Source organism: Apis laboriosa, unplaced genomic scaffold (genome assembly GCF_014066325.1).
Source record: "Apis laboriosa isolate Shangri-la unplaced genomic scaffold, ASM1406632v1 scaffold34_cov151, whole genome shotgun sequence".
Lineage (NCBI taxonomy): Eukaryota > Metazoa > Arthropoda > Insecta > Hymenoptera > Apidae > Apis > Apis laboriosa.
The window spans coordinates 6,675,309-6,697,088 of record NW_025222928.1 but is presented as its reverse complement, the minus strand read 5'-3'; the positions used below and the strand labels follow the sequence as shown (position 1 = coordinate 6,697,088).

Genomic DNA, 21,780 nt, shown 5'->3' with positions numbered 1-21,780 from the left:
AGAGAGAGAGAGAGAGAGAGAGAGAGAGAGAGAGAGAGAGAGAGAGAGGATCAATTATCTTATGCACATAACACTGATAAATCTAGACAATTTGAAAGGTCTTATGCAGATCTAAGAATAAATTCGATTTCGTTCCGTTCAATTCATCGAAATGATGAGTCGTAGGATATTAGAAAGGAAAGGTTCGAAAGTGTGTGAGTTCACAGTTCACAGTTCGTAAATTCAACGATGAGTGACGTGTCTCAATTGTGATTCACTGCAATGCGTCACGGTGAATAGAGAATCTTATTCTTGGCTCATCGTGGCTTATTGTTCGCAGTCACCTACTTTCATTTGCCCAATTGTATCGTTTGCTTCGCGCAACACTCTACGTACGAGCTCTATGTACGTGTGTTTTAAAGCAGGAAATTTCACTCACGGTTCCTCTCGGTTTGCAAAAAAAAAAAAAAAAAAGAAAAACCGTTTGTTTTTCGGTATCGAGGCGTTATTACTTATTCCTAAAAGTCTTTCTTGATCTCGCGGCGATATCTCGTGGAAAAAAAAAAAGAAAAGAAGAAAAGGAAATAAAAAAAAAAAAAAAAAAAATGATGGATCTCTTCTGAAAAAAGAAACGATCCAAAACGGTTCAAAAGTGAACGCCTGTACGCTATCATCGATTCGATGAAAAGTTCTTGTTCGTGATTGGCGGAATTTCACCAGTTTACCGCTATTTCACCGCATCACCGTACTATAAATAGGTTTAAATAATCACGTGAGGCTTGCATACTGACGTACTTACACGTGTAGTATTGTATGGAGTACCTATTTCCGAATATTGCTCTCATTTTCAAGCGTAATGAAATTTATCGATGACACGCGTTACTTTATATTTACACGTGAATATGACACGATAGCAATTCAAATCATTCGAGAGATATACATCTATAGATGCGTGTCATACGTGGGAGAAAAAAAAAAAAAAAAAAGAAAAAAAATGAGAAAAGAACTTTTTTACTTCAAGAAAAAATTTTCTGCAATTTGAATTTCATGTCCTCTTTTACGAGCCATTTCAGAGATTCCGTCCTTAAAACGTCGATGTTAATAGCCGATCCTAAAATCCTAGAATTCAATGGCACTCCTCTTTTTTTGGCATTCGCGTAAAATTCACGGATTATCCACTTCGTTTAACGAACCACTACTTCAAAAAAAGAAGTCAAAGAGAAAAAACATTTCAATTTCTTCTTCCTTTAAAGATTTACGAGAAGTTTCGCGTATATGCGGCTTCCGTTGCCAAAACGAAAAACCCGTAAAGATATCGGTGGATATTGAAAAACAAATAAAAAAAAAAAAAAAAAAAAAAAAGGAAAGAAAAGAAATAGAACGAGAAAGGAAAGAGTATCGTGGTTTCATCGTTGCAGAATTTAGTTTCGTAATTCATTCAGGCCGAAAAGGGCATTCGCGGGCTAGTCTCCATCTATCATTTTTACGATTGCTTTTTTATACGCGCTTACGCCACTGGGTTCGCGCCAAAGAATCGGTAAAATAACGTAGACTTGTAAGAGGAAGGTTGGAGTAGTGCGAAGTGAGATTACATGGACGGGAGAGGATGAGAGACCCAACTTCAACACCAAAATGGCGGAGGCCTGGAGGGTTGGAGGTGGCACGTGTTTGACAGCCTGAACCAGTGGCGTAACAATGAATTTACACTTCTTATCCGTTATCAAACCGCCTTTTTTCTTTTATAACGCACGACGTCTTATTATCATCCCCGTCGATCGAATAGCGACACTTATTGGACGAAATTGGATTGGAATTCAAGCTGAATAATCGTCAAAACGAAATAAAATTTATCGCGTTTGTTTCTTTTCTTCTTTTTTCACTAATTTTTAATTCACACGTAAAGAGGCGCGTTTTAATCAACGAGCCTCTTTCGTCTCGATAAATTAAAATTAAAAATAAAGATTACGCAAATGATCGATCAGGATCGAATGCGAAAATATGTTTTCTTCCTTCTCAATTAAGATATTCCATTGGTACAAAAAAATTGCTGGACGAATAATCATTAAGTTGTTCGTGATAACCTTTCCTTAATCTGGACGGATTAAGCATTCTATTTCGACGTCAGGATTATCGGGAAAATTCTTATCGCCGCTTCCTGAACTCTACGCCTCTGAAACCTCGACCACCCCCGCATACCACCCCAAGTACACCCCTAATGACGTCATAGGACAGTGGCGCCAACAACTCTGCACTGACGTCAGTTGTCCCGAACATTGGACAACCAACTTACTTTTGCCCTCATCGATTTCATCTTCCCTTCTTTTCCTTTCCTTTCCTTTCCGAAAACAAAACTCATGGATAGGAAAAATATTTTCGTGGCATTGATGTTGATCGATATTTCTTTTTTTTTTTTTGCTCCTTTATTCTTCGTTTTTTCCATATTTTCGTCTGTTGGAAAGAAGCATTAAGGTTAGAGCAAAGGTCTCGCGTCTATCGCGCTATTATCGATTCGATGTAAAGCGGCACCTTCGTCATCGATTCGTGATGACGACAACAATGACGATCTCGCTCGTTTATTCAACTGCAATTATTTTATTTTATACAAGTTTGATTGGTCACATAATTTATTTGTTAATAGTATACGTTTTACGAAATCTTTTTTAATCTTTCGCGTTATTCTTCGATTAGTTTTTTTCTCGAATCTTTTGAAAAATCGAGAATTGTTGAACGGGGACAAGAATCGTTACGTGTTTCGAAAGAAAACACGGTTTATCATCGGTGAATCGACTTTTCCAAGGTCCCTTTTGCGCTTACATTCGCATTAAACTGTCTGTTTCATTGCCAATGTCATGTACAGAACGGAGATACACGGTATTACAAAAGCTATTCGACGAACATATATATATATATATATTTCGTAAATATTTCAACAAAACCGCGTGCACGCAACTAAACAAAATTGAATTAGGTTATGAATTAAATAATTCGCTTTGGAAAACATCGCAGTAAGTAAGATTACGCAAAAAACAAACAAGCTTTTAAATTCATAAAAATCGTCGCTCGAATTTTTATTATTCGATCGAGTTGTTTTCGTGGATACAAGGAAGAAAAATAAATATGCTTATACGTAACGATCGAAATTCCTAAATATTTCAACGAAAAAGGAGAAAAAAAAAGAAATCGAGATATCGATTTCCCTCGAACTTGTTACAAGATCAAAGTCAACCATTCTCATATACTCATATTCCTCGAATCGAAAAATAATTCGTTCGAGTTATTGCACACTACGCATGCGCGAGAATTTCATACTTACACACGTACACGCATGATGCATCTACTCATAACGCACGTCGGTTGCGCGTTACGAGCCGCATCCCGCTTTCTCGATTCATCATCGACGATTCAATGATACGGTATAGTATAAGTTGCTGTTCCACCAAATGGACGGACAAACGAATCCCTCTTTTTATTGTCGCGACTATGACGTCAATTCTCTCTAATCTCGGCGCTCATTTTCGAAAATTATGGTAGTGACGGCAGGCCAACGCACCGTCGTCGGCGGACGATCATCGGTTTCCTGATTACGACCCTCCTGCCTTTTACCAACGATTTCGCCTCGTCGCTTACGGCTTTTCGTTTTGGAAAAAAATATATAATCGTCGATCGCGTTTCGAGATCCTATCGACGGGTTAAGGATAAAATTTTTCTGTCTTTTCCAGGCGTCGCTTTTTTCGTACTTTCTACGTGATACTTTTGAATAATCTAGGGATACGCTGGGGTTCGAAAGTTGCTAAATAGGTAGAGAGTATATTTTTATCGGTCTATTGGAAAAGAAAGATTGAAGAGAAATTGATGTTATAATCGTAGCGGTATGTGCAATAATATTTATAATATTTTAAAGTTTCTTTTTGATCAGTTTTCGATATTATTTTCGAGCATAGTTATAGAAGAATCGTTGCAGCAAAGGTAGGCTGAAACACGTGATCATCGATGTTTTTATTATCGATTTACCTGGTATTTGTATTAACTACGATGTTACGTAATATTAACCAAGGTTAAGGTATACGCGATTGTTCTTCCTACGAAAGTGACCTTATAATCGTGACATTTACGTTTTTTAATATCAACTCGAAAATAATATTAGCGATCAATTTTAGAGGTAAAAAGGCAAAATATTTAACGAATTTTTCAATATTTAAAGAAAAAAAAATGTATCGAAATATGAAGCGGACTTTTGAATATATGAAAGAAGGTAGAGAATATAAATTTATCACAAATATTCGAATGTTAATTACATATTTATTGCTAGAGAAGTGTATATAATCGAAATACGTATTATAGAAATATACAGGAAAGTGCTAAAAGTATGAAAAGTGCAGTGTATCAAGAATAACGTGATAATTAATAAATAATATTTTTTTTTTCGCTTTTCTTTTTCTTTTTCTTTTTTTTTTTTTTTAGCAACAAGACGCGGAAAAAATTAGAACAGAATGAAAGAAACATCGCATCGTGTAGATATCTATAAAATTTCATTCAACTTTTCCATTTCCAGCTTAATCGTTTTATGAAATTAATAATTTCCTGTATACTCGCTTTCATTTCCAATTATAGCAGGATGTACATTATTTATACGTTACGTAAGACCTAGTAAACCATTCTCTGATATCGATTAAGAGAAATAAGTTGGAACTGGACGATGTCGTAAGATAAATTACATAAAATAAATACATTATAACATATATTCTACATATACAACTTGAAAACTTACTAAAACAATTTGTTTCTCTCGAAAGAGAAATTGTCTTTTTTTTTTTTTTTCTCTCTCTCGTCAACTTTCTACTTTGTACAAGTAGTTTTGCACAAACTCGGAGACCCATAATAGAATCAACTAAGATATACAATTATTAAAATTAAAATCGTTCAACGATTAATATTAACAATAATTGAATATGTAAGATATAAAGAATCCATTGGAAAGATTATTTTCAATTTTATCAAAACCGTGAAATTTTTTTCTCCACAAGTGCAACGAATGACGAGCAAACCGACAAGAATCGAGATTGAAGCTCGATCGAGCGATTTTCATTGGTGAAAAATAAAAGAAAAATCGCGTGTATGGGTAATTAACGATAGAATACGAATTGTGTTAACGATAGAATCGAAAATGTGATAGAGAGAAAGAGAGAAACGATTCGAAACAGAATACTTTTAACAATGTAGCAAATTATCAAACGTTCATCCTTATTATACCGTGACTCAACGACAACGAGTCGCGATTATTTAAAGAGATGCGAGCACGAACGATTTCTCGGAGGATTTGTTTTAATCATCCTCGTCACCCCACACGAAACTTTCCTCTCCGCCCGACGTTACTTCTTCGGTTTTCGACGATTCCTCCACGCTATTCCCACCGGTCACCGGCTTTCCTTCCGCCCCTTCCGGCTCCTCCACGAAAGGATTCTCCGCCATGTCGCACTCACATTCCTCGTGCGCATCCTCCTCTTCGATCTTTGGATCGCAGCGCGTGCAACAAACAAGATATATATATATATATATAAAATTTCTCATTGGAAGAAAATTTTTTTGTTTCGACAATGGCAAACGATATTTGTTTCAAAATATTTACCTGGGTCTCGTCGTCGGTGATTGGATCGTAGGGCTTCTCCTCCCTGTCTTGATCGGTAATATCGCACGTTATCTCGTCGTCGCGACAATGATCGATGCTTTTCACTTCCCGATCTTGGTCGAGGAAGGTGACGTTCGCCAACCTTTCCTCCTTCTCCTCTTCCTCCCGCGTTTTCTCCAATTGTTCCTCGATCAACATCCGCTCCTGTTCCGCCAGCAAAGCCGCCGTTTTAGCCTCCTCTAACTTTCTACGGGAAGAAAAGATTATACGTTAATTGTCGTGCATCAGGATCTATCGTGTGATCCCGAGAAAGAAAGAAAACTCGGTTTTCTTTTCATTTTTTTTTTTTTTTTCGAACAAAATTACCTCACTTACCTCTCTTCCTCGAGTATCTTTCGAGTTTCCAAGAGGTCAGCTTCGATCTTCTCCTCCTCTGCCTTCCTCTTTTCTTCGATTTTTTCTTGCTCGATAATCTCATCGAGATGAGCTACCCGCTCCTGTGCTATTTGCAGCTGCTCCCACGCCTTCGTCTCCTCCATCTCTAGCCTCGCCCGTTCTTCCTCGGCAGCTATTTTACGCTCCTCTTCGGTCCTGCGACGGGTCAAGCAAAATTTCAAATTATCATTAATCGCCCGATTATTATCTAATAAATCAGACATCTCAGAGATCGATATTTTTTGGCAAGCATGTCAAATTCGAAGCCAGGATTTTACCAGGTCACCTGGCCGAGTTCAATGTTACAACAGTTGATCGATTTCGCGTATGAACGCGTGTCGAAATCATTTTCAAACCGTCTCGATTTGTTGCGCAATATTTTTTTTATCACCGATAGGTGCCAATTTTAGGCCACTATTAGGGCTACCCACCTCGCCTGCTCGGCAGCGTTAATAAGGTACTGCTCTATTCTCTTGACCGCCTCCTCCTTATCTTGCCTCACTGAAACGTGAGAAAATTTTCCTCGCTAAGTGTCTGTTTGAAGGGAAGTGAGAATTATTTATTTATCCCGTTTTGTTGTTACCAATGCATATACAGGATACAGATTTCTAAAACCGAACAAGGAATCATACACGTTACGAAACGAATATCATGCAACATAAGAGACACGTCGTATTATAGATACGTATTTCATACTCGCCGCTAATTGTTCGATATACTTATCCACAAATTCTTTAAATCGACTCTTCCTTCCTTCGAAACAGCGATGGGCGAAATTAAATAATATAAATTATAATAATTGAAGTTGTAACGAATAAATTCACTTCGATGATAATCCATCGGTTATGTCAGTCCAACAATAATGATAAAAAGCTTCGTAAGAAACTTTAATAAAACGATAAAAGAAAAGAATTCAAACGTACGATGATCTGAGAATGAATTAGCATATTAAGAAGATTTCGAATTTTCAGAATATATCGGTGAATATGAAATTATTCCTGAAATTTATTTTTTTTTTTTGCTTTTTTGTTAAACAACGATATATGATTTCGTAATTCGATCGTGAAAATTCGATTCATTTTAACAAATAATTACTCGAAGTGATTTTATTCGAGATTTAATTTTTCAACGGATATAGCTCCAACCCTGCTTCGAAACAACATACCATCCTCAGTCGTTGCCTGCTTCTCATCAGTTTCCTCCTCTGATTCACTTACACCTTCGTTAACCTCTCTCTTCGATTCTTCTACCGGTTCTCGATTCGTTTCTGCTTCTTCCACTACCGCATCGTCCTTCGCGGATTCTGTTAAGTTTCCTTGATTCCATTCCACCGCTTTTCCAGTCTCTGAAAGCGATTCGGGTTCAGGCGTAGGTTCAGGCGTAGGTTCTTTCGGGGGTTCGGGTTCAGGCGTGGGTTCAGGCGTAGGTTCTTTCAGGGGTTCAGGCGTGGGTTCTTTTGGAGGTTCGAGTTCAGGCGTGGGTTCTTTTGGAGGTTCGGGTGAGGGTTCTTTCGCGGGTTCTGGGTGTTTCGCCGGTTCAGGCTCCGTCGTTGCTTCCGGTTCCGGTTTTTTCGCAGGATGTTCGGCTTTGCTTGGGGATTCAGCTTCTGTCGCAGCTTTTGGCACGGATTGAACCTCTTTCACAGGCGCGGATTGCGTCACTGAAGCTTTCACGGTCTCCACGATTTCCTTCTCCTCCTCGAGAATTTTCTCGCGACTGGAGAATCCACGTTTCTTCTCCGCTCTCGATTCCGTTTCTCTACGCGTTTTATCCGTTACTAGACACACGAAACGATCACATTTTTTTTTCAGGAACGTTCGGGATATTTCAAGAGGCCTTTTTACCTTTTCTCAGGGTCGACTCGTCCAAATCGGGTTGCAACGCTCGCGCTAAAATTTGTCAGAATGATGAATGAAAAGCAAAAAAAAAATAAAAAAAATTGAAGGGAAGTAAGAGAAGAAGAAAGGAACGAATTAATCGACGATTGTTAGAGAAATTTCTACTGACCCTTCCGCAACTCTCTTTCCGTCATCGGTTGATCTGGGGCTATACATGATGATATGAAACATAAATGTTCGATTAACGATTAATAACATATTTTCCATATAATTTCGTATGTATCTGAAAATGAAACAAAAAAAAAAAAAAAAGAGAGAGAGAGAAAGAGATGAATGTAAACGAATGGAACAAAGCCATAAGTTAAAAATAAAAAAAAGAAAAGAAGTTAGAAATATTAATCAACTTTTGTTAATCAACGTTTAATTTTATCAACAATAATGATAGAAAAGCTTCGTGAGAAACGATAAAAGAAAAGAATTAAACGTTCAAACATACGATGGTGTGCGACTGAGAATGAATTAGCATATTAGAAGATTTCAGAATTTTCAGAATATATCGGTGAATATTATGAAATTATTCCTGAAATTGATTTTTTTTTTTTGGTTTTTTTGTTACGACGATATATTACGATGTAATTTATTATCACGAGAGAGAGAGAGAGAGAGAGAGAAAAAAAAACGATGAAATTATTATTCTCGTCTTGCTTCGATTATTTCCTGTTATACAAACACGAATGATGGTCGATTAAAAGAAAAGGACACACGGTATATATGTATATATATATACTTAACGTTGATTCCACCGCATCTGTCGCTTCGATGAAAATGGGTTCGATATTTTTTTGTTACGATTATCGTTAGGATAATTGCATCGCATATGTACAATATTTAAACGTGGTTGTGGCACGGGGGAGGATATTCGTCCCTTGTTCCTCCTTGTACACACCCCTCTCAAGATTTTAGCCGCTGCGATATCATTTTGTATAGTCTTTTTTTCTTAATATCGCTCTTGTTGCAATCAATGATTAATCATTTCCTTTCTCGACAACCGAGAAAAGAAAAAGAAAAAGAAAAAGAAAAAGAAAAAAAAAAACCACTCAACCTCGGTTCAGCGAGAAAAATATAAAAATCGGCCTGATTTTATTATTATTAGAATCTGCAAAAGCACGCATGATGAAGCTTACCTCGAACGAAACGCATATTCACTCGGATAGCCAGCTCCTCTAATCTTTCCGATTATTTGTGCAAGGAAAACAATCGACGATCGTCGTTTTTTGTTTCTTTTTTTTTTCTTTTAATCATCGGACATTGGTTTATTTGGATATTTATTTTTTTTTTTTCTTTTTTTTTTATCGGACAAGTTTTACGTAATTAGTATATATATACACAAGGAGTAATTGGTGAATTTCTCGAAATCGCGTAGAGTTTGTTTATTTTTTTTCTTTTTAAGTGAAAATCGTATGAACGATTACTCGTAACCGCTGTTAACGTTTTATTTTATTTTGTTATATTTTTTTTATTTTTTTCAGTCTTTTCGTCATTACTCGTGCGAAAACCGACAGCAAAAGTGTTGTTAATCAATCTTTTAATTAGTTCGACCAATTTTTTTCTCAACGAAATTCACAATCAGTCGGTTTCTAATCTGTGCGCATTATACATCTCCGTGCGAAAGATTTTTTTTTTTTTTTTTTTTTATCGACAATTGATTCTCTCGTGGTGCAATCGTGTTGGTGATCGTTGTGTGCAAGGTGCCACGCACGTGATTGTGAAAACGTGTGGATTTTTGTAAATTTGAAGAAAAAAAAAAAAGAAAAAATATTTTAATAACGCGAGCGTCGTCACTCTTCGGCAGCTGCTTCACTCTCATTCTCTTCCTCCTCCTTCCGTTTCATTTTTGTCGGATCCTCGTACAGCTCTGGAACCCGATTCCTCCACCCTTTGCCTGAAACGTTCAAAAAAGCCCAACTGGTTCTTCCTCTGCCATTTCTACCCCTATTTACGTGTCCCAGTCATCTGGTTCTGCCCGACACTGCACTTCTCCCCTTCGTGTGAAAAATCGTTGCTTTCATCTCAGTTTTCGTTTTTTCTTTCTTTCTTTCTTTTTTTCTTTTTTTTTTCCTTTCTTTCTTTCTTTTCCTTTTTTTTTTTTTTTTTCTTTTTTTTTTTTTTTTTTTCTTTTTTTCCGTAACTCGAAATATCGACGTCGAAATATTGCCGTCAATTGTCGAGATATCGACGAGCCCGAGAGACGAGCAAAACGAAAAAAGTAAACAACGAAAAAAGACGAACAAAAAAACAACGTCTCACACCTTCGTGTCGCTACGTGTACATATTTTAATTAGACACAGTTTATAACAATAAAATCTGTACATACATACAAAAGAACGAGGAAAAAAAAAAAAAAGATTGTAGAAGAGGAAACTACGTAACGATCGAGGNAAAAAAAAAAAAAAAAAAAAAAGAAAAAAGAAAAAAAACAAGAGTAACACAGCACAGCAAAAAAATTGACAGATCAGAGCGAATCCAATGGCAATCCATCCAAAAAAGAGTGGAAAAAAAGAGTAGAAAACCGAGCGGGAAAGAAAAACCAAAAAAAGAAAGGTACACACAACGGCGTCACATGGCCGCTTTTATTTTTCCAAAATTTTCCTCAAGATATATCTTATATTAAAAAAAATGTACGGGAAAGTAATGCCGAATAACATCGCCCTTTTTTTTTTTTCACTTTCTTTCGATTTCCACATCGAACGATGTAACGATTAATAATTATGCATCTTCGATAATTATTCGTCATTCGATCTTTCTCGTAATAACGTGACTATTATTATTTCTATTATCTTCCTTTCTACATGTTCCGTGTTTGGATAAAAAAATTTTCATTCGTTCGTATCGTCCGTTCCCGACAAAGATTCGATCGAAAAAAAAATATATATATATATATATATCTAGCTGTCCTAGAAGTTCTTTCCATTTTTCCATTTACGATTCGTAAAAAAAAAATTATAAAATAAATAAATATCCTAATGACAAGTATAAAAAAGATCGTGCAATTTTTCGTGCAAAACAGCAATGTTGCGTATAATAAAAAGAGAAATTTTAGGACAGCTCGATAACACACGCGTCACACGCGTCCTCACGAGTTTATCGGCGGTCTGTATTCGTGTAATCGTCGTTTTGTGATCCTCGGTATATAATTACTCACAGGCGTTAGCCGCCGCAACGCGGTTCTTGCTGTAGTAACTGAGAAAATTGACATCGTTTTTGATGTCGGACGGGCGTAAATCGGCGACCTTGAAGTAGGGTTTCCTGATCGAGTGTGGCTTGCCGGCGACATACTTAACACACGCCAGATTACCAAAGTTACCTCGATCGGGTACCTCGTACCATGAGACCGGCTCTATCGTGTCCTTCTTCGTATTGTGCTTGCCCGAGATAAGCCGGCGGACGTAATCCCCGCTGCGCATGCGTTCCGGCACTATTTCTTCCGCGAAGTCGCTAGAAAAAGCGAAAAGTCGTTTCGCATTACCGAGTATGGGTGGAAAGTGGATGGATATAATCGGACGGAGAGAGAGAGAGAGATAGACGGAGACGGAGAGAAACGGCCGCGTTCGTTCGCGTTTTTTATAGCGAATAACGGTTAAATATACCTTGCTACGGCTCGTGGGATGAAGATGTGTACTCGTCGAAGAAGGGAATCCACTCTCGCACGTATTTCCCTCGCCTCGTCGTCGAAGTACTGTGAAGAGAGATACGTAAAATATACAGTGCGAAGATTCTCGCTCTGTTTCTGAGACAGGAATTAGTATTAGCCAATAACAACGATCGTTTCGTTATTCGGTTAAATCGAAAAAAAAAATATATATATATAATCGCGGCGTTACAAGATGGGACGTTTAAAAATTTCAATAATTTTAGACATGCTTCGAGTAATTGAGACAAATTCTCAATAATATAATAATACATATATATATATATGTACTCGATGACAATCGTAAAAGTATAAAAAATTCGATCTTGTGTAAAAAAGACGACGCGATTCCGCCGAACGATGATGCCAGATGTCGTCGAAGAACAACGGGTTGTAATCGTGAAGAGATGCGACGATGCACGAATGATTCGATGATTCGGGCATGTCTCGACGACATGGATGATGATGATGATGATGATGGTGATGATGATGGTGACGACACTCATGCTTAATGGCCGTGAACGATGCGACTGTTTTTTCTCACTTTTTTTTTCTTTTTTTTTCTTTGCGTTGAAACAGAGATATCGAAGGAGATATCTTAGGCAGACTTACGATGCGATCCTTCGATTGAAGATACTTTTCCACGTAGGATTCGGTGGACGGTCTTGTCAGGCTGCGTATCCTGTTGAGCTCAGCTGCAAGGACGCTTGGACGTACGCGCGAGTGAACTCTTATCGGTATCAGGGTGCCGCCATAGTACACAGTATGATACGGCATGTGGATTACGGTGACGAGCCGTTTATGAGCCACGTATGGCATGCGGGGAATGCTTCTCAACTAGAGGCACGAACTCTGCTTTACTAATTCGTCGACTAATCGTTACGTTCCCAGCGGCATCAGCGACAATTAGCTTCGGGCAAGCCAGTGCTCCTATCAAGCATTTGCGCTGTCCATTCTCTCCTCCCTTTCTCTCTCTCTCTTTCTCTCGCTTATCTCTCTTTTCTTTTCTTTCCCTCGCCATTCGTTCTTCCGATATTGGATTCATTCGCGGTCAGCGATGGCAATGGTAATCGATTAATAGCAGCAATTTGAAGCAGTAATTTAGCAAATCTCTTTCTCTCTTTCGCCATTCATTCTTATGGTAATGGTAATAAATAATTTATTCGTGACCAGCAATGCGACAATATTCGATTATATCGATCAATTTGTGCAGTATTTTAGCAACTTACGATCTCTTTCTCTTTTTTTGGAACGAATTTATTCGCGATCAGCAATGGCAATGGTAATTTAGATTAGATATTGTATTGATTAATAGCGATTTATAGCAATATTTTTGCAATCTCTCTCTTCCGCCATTCATTCTCATGGTAATGGATTTATTCGTGACCAGCAATGCGATAATATTCGATAGGCATTATATCAATCAGTAATTGATTAGATATTAATTTGATTAATAGCTACCATTCTTCCCTTTCTTTCGCATTTCTTTCCTTCTTCCGTTCATTCCCATTGACGTTGATGCGATTAGAAACGATAAGTAGAAATTACGCTAATGATCAATCGTGATTGCAATCGTGAAACGGTGTTCCAGTAATTTGAGATTAAAGAAAATCGGATTAGATTTATTACATTCAATCGTTGTGATCGCAATCTGCAACAGTGCTTTGCCAATCTACGATCTCTCTAATCATCCTCTCTAATCATTTTTTCCCCTCCTCCTCCGTCTTTGCCTTTCTTTTCCACCACTCATTCACCGATTTCGAAGCGATCAGCAGCTAAAGCAGTCGATCAGGCGTTGCGCTAATGATCGTCGTGATTGAAACAACGTTTCCAGTAATTTCCATGATACTATGGATGATTTGCGAAGATGCGGTCGACGATGCGGTTTAATAATGAGGAGATGGAATAAGCAGAAAAGCGTCGTACTGTGAGCAGCTTTAAAAAAAGAAAAAAAAAAAAAAAGAAGAAGAAGAAGAGAAATCTTGCGGTGAGAATCGATGATTTTGCAAAAATCGACTGTGTTAAAATCTTGCTTTTGCCGTACTTTTTTGCGATTCAAGCGAGCTATTATTTTTTTTTTTTTTCTGTTCTCCATTAGCTTGCAACTCCATGCTACTTACCTGAAGAATCGTAGAGATCGGTAATGTAATCGGTCGATCCTGCGCCCCGGTTTTTCGTCGTATTTACAGAGTTTTGTGTGCGATTTTCGTTTTCGAATCGATTTTCGACGATATTGGATGCGATCCGACGGCGGCGATTGGGACGAGGAGTCACAGTGGGAAGCAGAATAAATAGAAAGAAGAAGAACAACACCCGGTTAGTAATATAATTCGCAATACAATATCCTTTTCTGCACTCTTTTTTTATTTTTTATTTTTATTTATTCATTTTTTTTTTTTTTCGTTTTTTTTTTCTTTTCACGCATCACTTTACTCATTCCCTCTATTTCCTTCGTTTACACACGTGCGTGTCATAGAATTGGCGACCGTCGGTCGAAATCGTTCGTGTGCGAAACGTGATCGATTAATGCGCGATTTCCGATTAATTGAGATCGGAGAGGAATAGAAAAGCAAGGAAAAGTGTACCTTGGGCCAAGAGAAAAAGAGAGAGAGAGAAAAAGAAAAAAAAAAAAAAAGGTGATGACGAATAAATTTTCAACGATCCGCGGAACAAAATGAATTATTTGGCCGATTGTCGCGTTGTGTGTCTATCGAGATTGGTTGGTTTTAAGATGTTAGTCACGATTAACAGTTTGGTACACAGAAAAGTGAACGCACGTATTTTTTTTTTTTTTTTTTGTTCGAGTAGTGATCAATATGTTCGATGTTTGATGTCCGATAAATTGCAAAGATACTTGTAATGCGTTCTCTTTTATTAATTCACACACTGTCGTTACACACACACACACACGCGCGCGCACGCTCACACACACACGCTGAAGGAAACGAAATATATGCTGGCACACGGATAATATAAATAAAATCATTGGTTCGAAAGCGAAAAGAAGAAGAAGAAGAAGAAAAAAAAGAAGAAACACTCCCACACGTACAATCGATAAAAATAATAAAATTGCTAAAACAAGTAGAGCGTAATTCCAAATTTGTTATTTGTATCGTTCGTGTAACAAATACATATTTTTTAATATCCAATACATCGTTTATATATAATTTAACAACAGCCAATAATTAACACCATTCAATTTCAAAATATCCAAATTACAAGATGATCGATTTTCATCGCGCGATTACATAATTTGATCGACGCTATTACTTGAGATAATGAACAGAACAGCGTATTCCAACCTTTCTCGAGTTGCAACCCCTTTTTTTATTACGTTCAAATAATTGGCCACGACCGTTTTCAAATTTCTCCTTTTCAAATTTCCAGAAAAAAAAAAAAAAAAGAAAAAAGAATATAATGAATATAAAAACCGAATGTAAAAAGAATCGAGTCACGACTCAAAGGTTGGGAATCACTGCGATTGGAGAAAACCACGACGATTATATACCGATCATAGAAAAGATACAAGGAAAGATACAGAAAGAAAAAGCTCGTCTCCCTATCCGAACAGTTTCGATCGAGCGAGAGAGAAACAGGAAGAAACGGGGTCGTTGTTCCGTTCCGTTCCAGGGTCGAAGATGGAGGCTGCTGCTCGATCGAGGTCGTTGGAGATCGGGAATTTAGACACGGTAGGAGAAATGGCGGTAAGTGGTGCCGCCTGGCAAACGGCCGGAAGTGTGGGACTCGTAGGAGGAATGATAGCTTCCAGGAGCGCCGCCACTCGATGTCCTGGTCGATCTCTCGGTCGAGTACGATCCGTACGGGCCGCTCTCCCTCTTGTAGACGCTCTCCTCGCTGTAGCTGGACTTGCGCGGGCGGCGACTGTACGGATCCGTGGAGGAGGAGGAAGACGACGAGCTGGTGTTGGTGTAGGCATAGCTGTACTGCTCTTGAGCAGACCTCACCCCGACTTCCGGATAGTCACGGACCACGTAATGCCGAGGCGTCTATAGATTCGGGTTACACAAGGTCAACAATGTGGAGAACAGAGGCGTTTCCGGAGAACAGAACTCGATTTCTTTCCATTTCTCGAAAATTCGAAAGAACACTCTTCTCTTTCTAACTATATACGTGTATATATATATATATATATATATATATATATATNATATATATATATATATATATATATGTACACATATAGGTATAATTTCGATCAATTTAATTTGCTTTTTCATTCGCTCTGCTCTCCGTCTTTTGGAACAACATGTATCCGAAGGAAAAGAGGACATTGTGTGTCGGGTTGTGAAAAATAAGAAAGTTCGAATTTTTTGCGAATTATCGTAAACATTGGTGAACGTTAATGTGCGATCGCGTTGGAAAATTTTTAAAATCGTTTCGAACGATACTTTCGAGGCGAGCGCATTCACACGTTCGCCAATAATACGATAATACGAATAATAATTCGCAAAACTTCGAGTCATGGTACACCTTCGTCTGATCTCATCTCGCTTGCGTGATCGTTTGAAATGATCGATTATCGAGAAAAAGGAAAAAGGATATCTCGACATTTTGCCACGTTCGGTTAGTATTTTATTTTAAATTAAATTCAGACGAAGCGTTGAACGAATTTTCTTTATTATTATTTTTTTTTTTTTTTTTTGGAAGGGAATCGTGATAATTAGCACGAATATAATTTTTTAATCACTTGATGTTAAGTTGAGGGAAAAGGGGAAAGAGGAGGATCGCTAAGATAAGATCTCGCCATTTAATGTATATTCGATATCTATCTGTAGACACACAACGTGCGGGCCAATTATAAACGTAGAGCGGTACACGTATGCATTAATAATGTCTCCTTGCCGAGATATTCAGGACACTCTAGAGTGCAACGTTGAGCAACTTGAATCAAGCCAACTTGCCAAGAAACACATACATAACGTGACGCGATAGTGTGTATATAAGTTATGTTTGTGTTCTTTGCTCATATGCACCGGTGCATCTCGGTGTCTCGTTTCGGCCATTAGTTTTCGACCTAAAAACTTTGTTCACTTTGTCCCCTTCGATCTTGCTCAAGCATCGATTCTTCTTTGGAAAATCGAGCCTTCCTAATTATAGATATACGGGTCGAATAAAAACTTTCTATTCGCCTAAAATATTAAACGCGTTTAACGGGAACGAAATTCCCGCGGTTAAACGCGATCTTTAAAAATCGAGAAATATTTTTATTTCGTTCTATATACGATATCGCGATAATCATTCACGATTTCGAATAAAATTGTTCGTAATAATAATAGAAAATAATAGAGATTGTTCCAATTTATTCGCTCCCTTCTATTTATTTCATAAAATTTGAAAACGGAAAATATTAATCTATTGTATTATTACATCTATTTACGAAACTCTCGAGAAAGAATTTTATTAAATCGTTCGATTAATTATTCAAAGAATCAATAAAGTCAGTCTCGTCCTGACAAGTATTCGTATTATCTAACGTAAATTCTAAGGAGGAAAGGTATCAAAATTGTTTATCAGTCGTGTCGAAACCCGTCCGTTTATCTTTTCACGAGACGTAATATTCCATTAATATGCAGTTCCAATTCGTTCGCGGGTTATCCTTAAAATCGGTACCAAGATGGCGTTTGGAGCGCCATCAGTATCTTGGTATGACCGCTGGCCGGTAAAGCGACGTGTCTGTTGGTAGTCTGTGGCCTGGAAAGCACCCCTTTCCCGAAAACGTGCCCTTTCCTCGCCAATTCGGCTGCGGCATCCAAGCTGACCTTCGACACCGCACCACCTGCCACCAATTGGCGGGCATGATCCTCTTTTGAGGGGTTCTTCCCACGCACGACACCCTCCTTATCCCTCAGGGTCACGTATTGGTAAAATTCCTTTTTAGGATCCTGTCTCTTACGACCCCAAACCGTGAACGGTTCCGGTACCAAGGATGGTCGTGGGACAAACGGCACTTTTTCCCAGGGGAAGTAGTCCTGTTTCTGTAAATTTCATCATCATCGTTCGTGATGCGTTTTCTGCCCCCTCGTATTCTTCTTCTCGATCATCAATTGTTTTTCAGGATTGTTATTGTTATTATTATTATTGTTATTATTATCTTCGCCGAGCTTCGATCAGAAACTTGATCCCTTTCGATTCGTCTTCACTTCCACACCATCATTCTTCCATTATTATTGCGACACTATATATATATATATATACATATATTTACTTATATCGATCGTAGCAACGCGAGTTAAAATGACGAATCTTAAATTATTCAATGATCGTGCCACCGCCATTCCGGTTACTGCGGACGAATATAGAATTGGATAAGGAAAATACGAACGTCGTCCTTTTCCTTTCCCCGATGATTCCTCGCTATTTTATTATTCTCGATTATTTTCTGCCACGGTTATAGCGCGTAGCGTGTTTCTCATCCTCGCGTAAAAATAGACGAAAGCAACAGTGAATGGTATACAAGGAACGCAACACAAGGCGCCCTCGTGCTCGCCTCCGCACATTCCGAATTGTTGAGCGAGATTTTTTTAAGGCGGATCCCTCCTTACGCTTGCTCCTCCAATGTAATATCGTATATTGTCGTAGATTTTTCCTTCTCTTCGTTTCTCCAAACACGTCGTTGAGCGTTCAGCTTATCTCTCTCTCTCTCTCTTTCTCTTTTTATTTTTTCAATATTTTATAATTATCGTTCTATTTTAGAAACATTTTTATCTTTATCTTATTAATTAATTCCCATCAAAGCTCGTTAGTTCTATCTTGTCTCTCATAAAATTGTTCATAATCTTATTCAGATGATATACGGTGTAAGAAAAAAAAATAAAAATAAAAAATTCTGTTTCCCCTTCCATTTTGTCCAAGGTTTTTGACGACAAAAATAGAAGGAAATTGCATTATCGATCTAAATGTTTCGAAATTTTCGAGGAACAATAATCCGAGAAACACGAAGCTTTTGCGACATATATAGGTTACAAAAGCAAATATGGCCAGTGAGAAAATCACATATGAATTTCCGTGACGAATTTTAGCTCCCTTAGTGGTGGGAGTCAACATCGTTGGTCTACGTCGTGAGTCTAAATTAGGGCAGAGTAACGCAACACCGATGCTCGCAGAATCCCCTCTACTGAAACGAAGAAATACGGAAAGTATCTTAATAACATATCTTTGACCACCGAAACGCTCTTTCCTCCCCTGGTGTGAGTGCGCGTGTCGTTACATCCGTCTCTGTTTCTCCTTCGAATCGTTCGAGATGCTCTCGGTCTCTTTCTCTCTCGAAAGAGAGACCTCTCTTTCAAAACATGGTTAGAATCGTTGGGAAGTAAGGTATTCGGGTCAGCTTTTAACGATGCCATTGATCCATGATCAACCGATGGAGAATCGGTCTTGATCGATCCAAATTTGTGTTCACAAAGTTGAAAAATTCTCTCCTCTCGAGAAATTTCACTAATTTTCCTCGATTTCCTTTATTTTCTTCGCTTCAAGTTTAAGTAAAAAAAAGTTCGGTTTGTGGTTTATTCGTTTCTTCGTTCATTTTTCTTTATTACTTATTTATTCTTTTTTTTTTTTTTTTTTAACGCGAATTAGTCTTTCGTAATAGAAGAAATTACGTGCAAGTTCGAAATACATTTTTTGCTGCTCACGAATCCAAAATTTGCCGGGTCAGTATGATATCTAAGTTTAACGCGACTAAGAGTCCCGGAAAATGGCTGCAACGCTATGAATAGTCGTTTCTCTAATTCCTTTGCCCTCGAATCACTGCTTTATACGAATTCTCGAATATTTCGTTTTCGAAGATGAAAATATCGTTTAATATTTATAAACGTGAAACTCGTTAAAATTCGAGATACATGATTCGCAAATTAGAAGTTTAAGAGGGCTTAAAAATAATATAAACAAATAATATAAACAAACAAAGGAAAAGAAAAAGTTATCTTTAATCTAGCGATCATTTTTACGAATACGATCGCTCGTATCTTATTGAAACAAATTCCATCTCTTTAAAACAATAATTTCCTATCCCAATTAAATCCCAATTATTGACACAAACGAATACACGAAGCATACAATTGGTAGAATAAATAATAAAATCTTGGTTACATTGGGAGATATAACACATATATGTGTGTACAAGTGCATTACAAAACACAGAGGATGTTGTCGAAAACAAATCATTCAACAGGTATCTTTCTTTTTATTTTTTTTTTTTTTTTCCCGTCCGTTTAATTCGTCCGGGTGACTCGTGTCAGAGCTTATTTGATGCAGGTACAAATTAATTCCGTAAACTGGAGGTTATTACTGCGCAGTCGTATATCTGGTTTAACTCTCGTAATTGATACTCGACGGCATACTTGATCCGTGCTGTTAAGTGTGCACGTTAATTGAAATTTAGGCTTGTGCTAAGTACGATCGATTCGTACCGAACAAAGTATTCGTTTCATTTTTCGGGAGACACCGAGTGCATGTATCAAGATTTGAGAAGAAAAACTTGTCAAAGAGCAATTGTAGCAACAGTGACAACATTGGTAAATGAATAATAATAATAATAATAATAATAATGGCCGGAATACAGTGTGGAAGTAGAGACTTCGAAATGCATCGAATTCGATCCATCGACAGCGATACAACGATCCGTATTTCGTTGATAAACCGTGACTGTCGTTGATCGATTTCGTGAATGAAATAAAAAGGGTAATCAAGGAGTGTCGTTGTATTCTCGATCGCGAACGAGCCAACGTCTCGCCATTTTGACAAATCGTTCGTCGTCGTAAAGGTTAGAAATCGAGACGCGAAGAAAGGAAGGAAAAAAACTTTGGAAACGATCGAGAATTTGAAAGGAGAAGCGAAACGTTGACTCTTGGATCGATTAAAATCCGTACAACAAGGATTGTCTCGGTTAAAGTGTTCCCGTGTCATAGTTGACGCTTTTATTCGACGTTAGTGCCATCCAGCAAAAAACATTATTAAGACATACTTCATCCCGCTCTGTTGGCAATTCCATATATACTGACCGTGATGGAGTAAGACGAGACTAAAGGCCGTGAGTAGGGTCGTCGAGTTGTGTAGAAGTCGCTCTCGTAAACCATTTTTGCCTTTTCACTTCGTTCTCCTTTTTTTCGGTTGATAATTCGGTTGATGAATTCGTTCGTCGGTGCTACCTTATTGAACTTGTCGCTCGATAAACGTATTTGGTCGTTGCACGTACGACTGATACTCGCTATCTGTCGTAAATGTTAACGTGGGCACCAGTATGAAAGATCCGCTATTGCGGCCACGATGAAGGTTCGTACGATTCTACTCGTTCGACCAGACGCTTCTTCGTCTTCCACTACGGATCGTTTCACCCCACTTCGCGCAGCCTTTTTCTTTTCTACCGTACATACGTACGAGGGAGCGCATTTTACGTACGTGTCGCGTCTTCTCCTCAGAAGATTCTCGCGGTCGCCACTTCGATTGCGTCATTTTCAGCACACGGCCTGATGCATCGAAAGAAATAGAATTGTGTTAAGGTTGCAACTGGCAACCCTCTTTCAACGCTCTCTCCCACGTTTCTTCCTTCTCATTCTCACTTACTCTTTCTTTCCCTTTCTTTCTTTTATGTTTTATTTATACATATCTTTTTGTATCTCGTATACGCGCCATTTTACATTTTTTTTTTCTTTTTGTTTTGTTTTCTTTCGTTTTATTTTTCGCATTCACATTTTTACATTTAAACGTCGATAAATAAAATGATACCCGTTGAGAAAAATTATTCATAGAAATCTGCGAATATATTTATTTCTTTTATTTTCGTTTGAACGATGTTGATGAAGTTTTGACTAATGTACATTACATTATGTAAAAATAGTAGTTATTAATATCTACATTTTATTACTAGTTTACTATTTTTATACGAATGACACGAAATTAGATAGTCAATGTCATGTTTGTTTATTTAATCATACATTATATCCGTGATTGTGCTTATATTACATCAGATATTACATTGGCAATTAGCCATCATTTTGCACTAAATTTGTAGTTGGATCAAATTCTAATTTTTTACAAAAAGATTATTTATTTATTTATAACAAATGTCTTTTGTTCGAATAAAATCTACTCTATTGAATAGTTTAGAAACAATCTTAAATTATTTCTCAGAGTTTAAATTTTAATTTGAGAATTTTAGTTGAGAGCTCAAGAATTAAAGAATTTAAAAAATCTCT

At 37.6% G+C, this 21,780-nt stretch overlaps 1 protein-coding gene across 3 annotated transcripts; it reads right to left on the bottom strand.

The window, feature by feature from the left end:
* Positions 1-4,258: 4,258 nt before the first annotated feature.
* Positions 4,259-21,046, bottom strand: LOC122715202 (caldesmon-like). Of its 3 annotated transcripts, XM_043937186.1 has the most exons (12): positions 20,587-21,046; positions 13,687-13,725; positions 12,179-12,403; positions 11,526-11,614; positions 11,081-11,373; positions 8,048-8,086; positions 7,885-7,929; positions 7,206-7,817; positions 6,472-6,541; positions 5,981-6,196; positions 5,606-5,852; positions 4,259-5,487 (listed from the first exon to the last, which is right to left on the bottom strand). In XM_043937186.1, the coding sequence occupies exons 1-12, from the start codon at positions 20,659-20,661 to the stop codon at positions 5,302-5,304; spliced, it is 2,136 nt and encodes a 711-aa protein (XP_043793121.1). In that variant the 5' UTR covers positions 20,662-21,046; the 3' UTR covers positions 4,259-5,301. The 3 variants fall into 3 exon arrangements, with proteins under 3 accessions (XP_043793121.1, XP_043793122.1, XP_043793123.1); XM_043937187.1 differs by lacking the exon at positions 12,179-12,403 and having other exon boundaries at positions 20,587-21,045; XM_043937188.1 differs by lacking the exons at positions 12,179-12,403; positions 13,687-13,725.
* Positions 21,047-21,780: the final 734 nt, after the last annotated feature.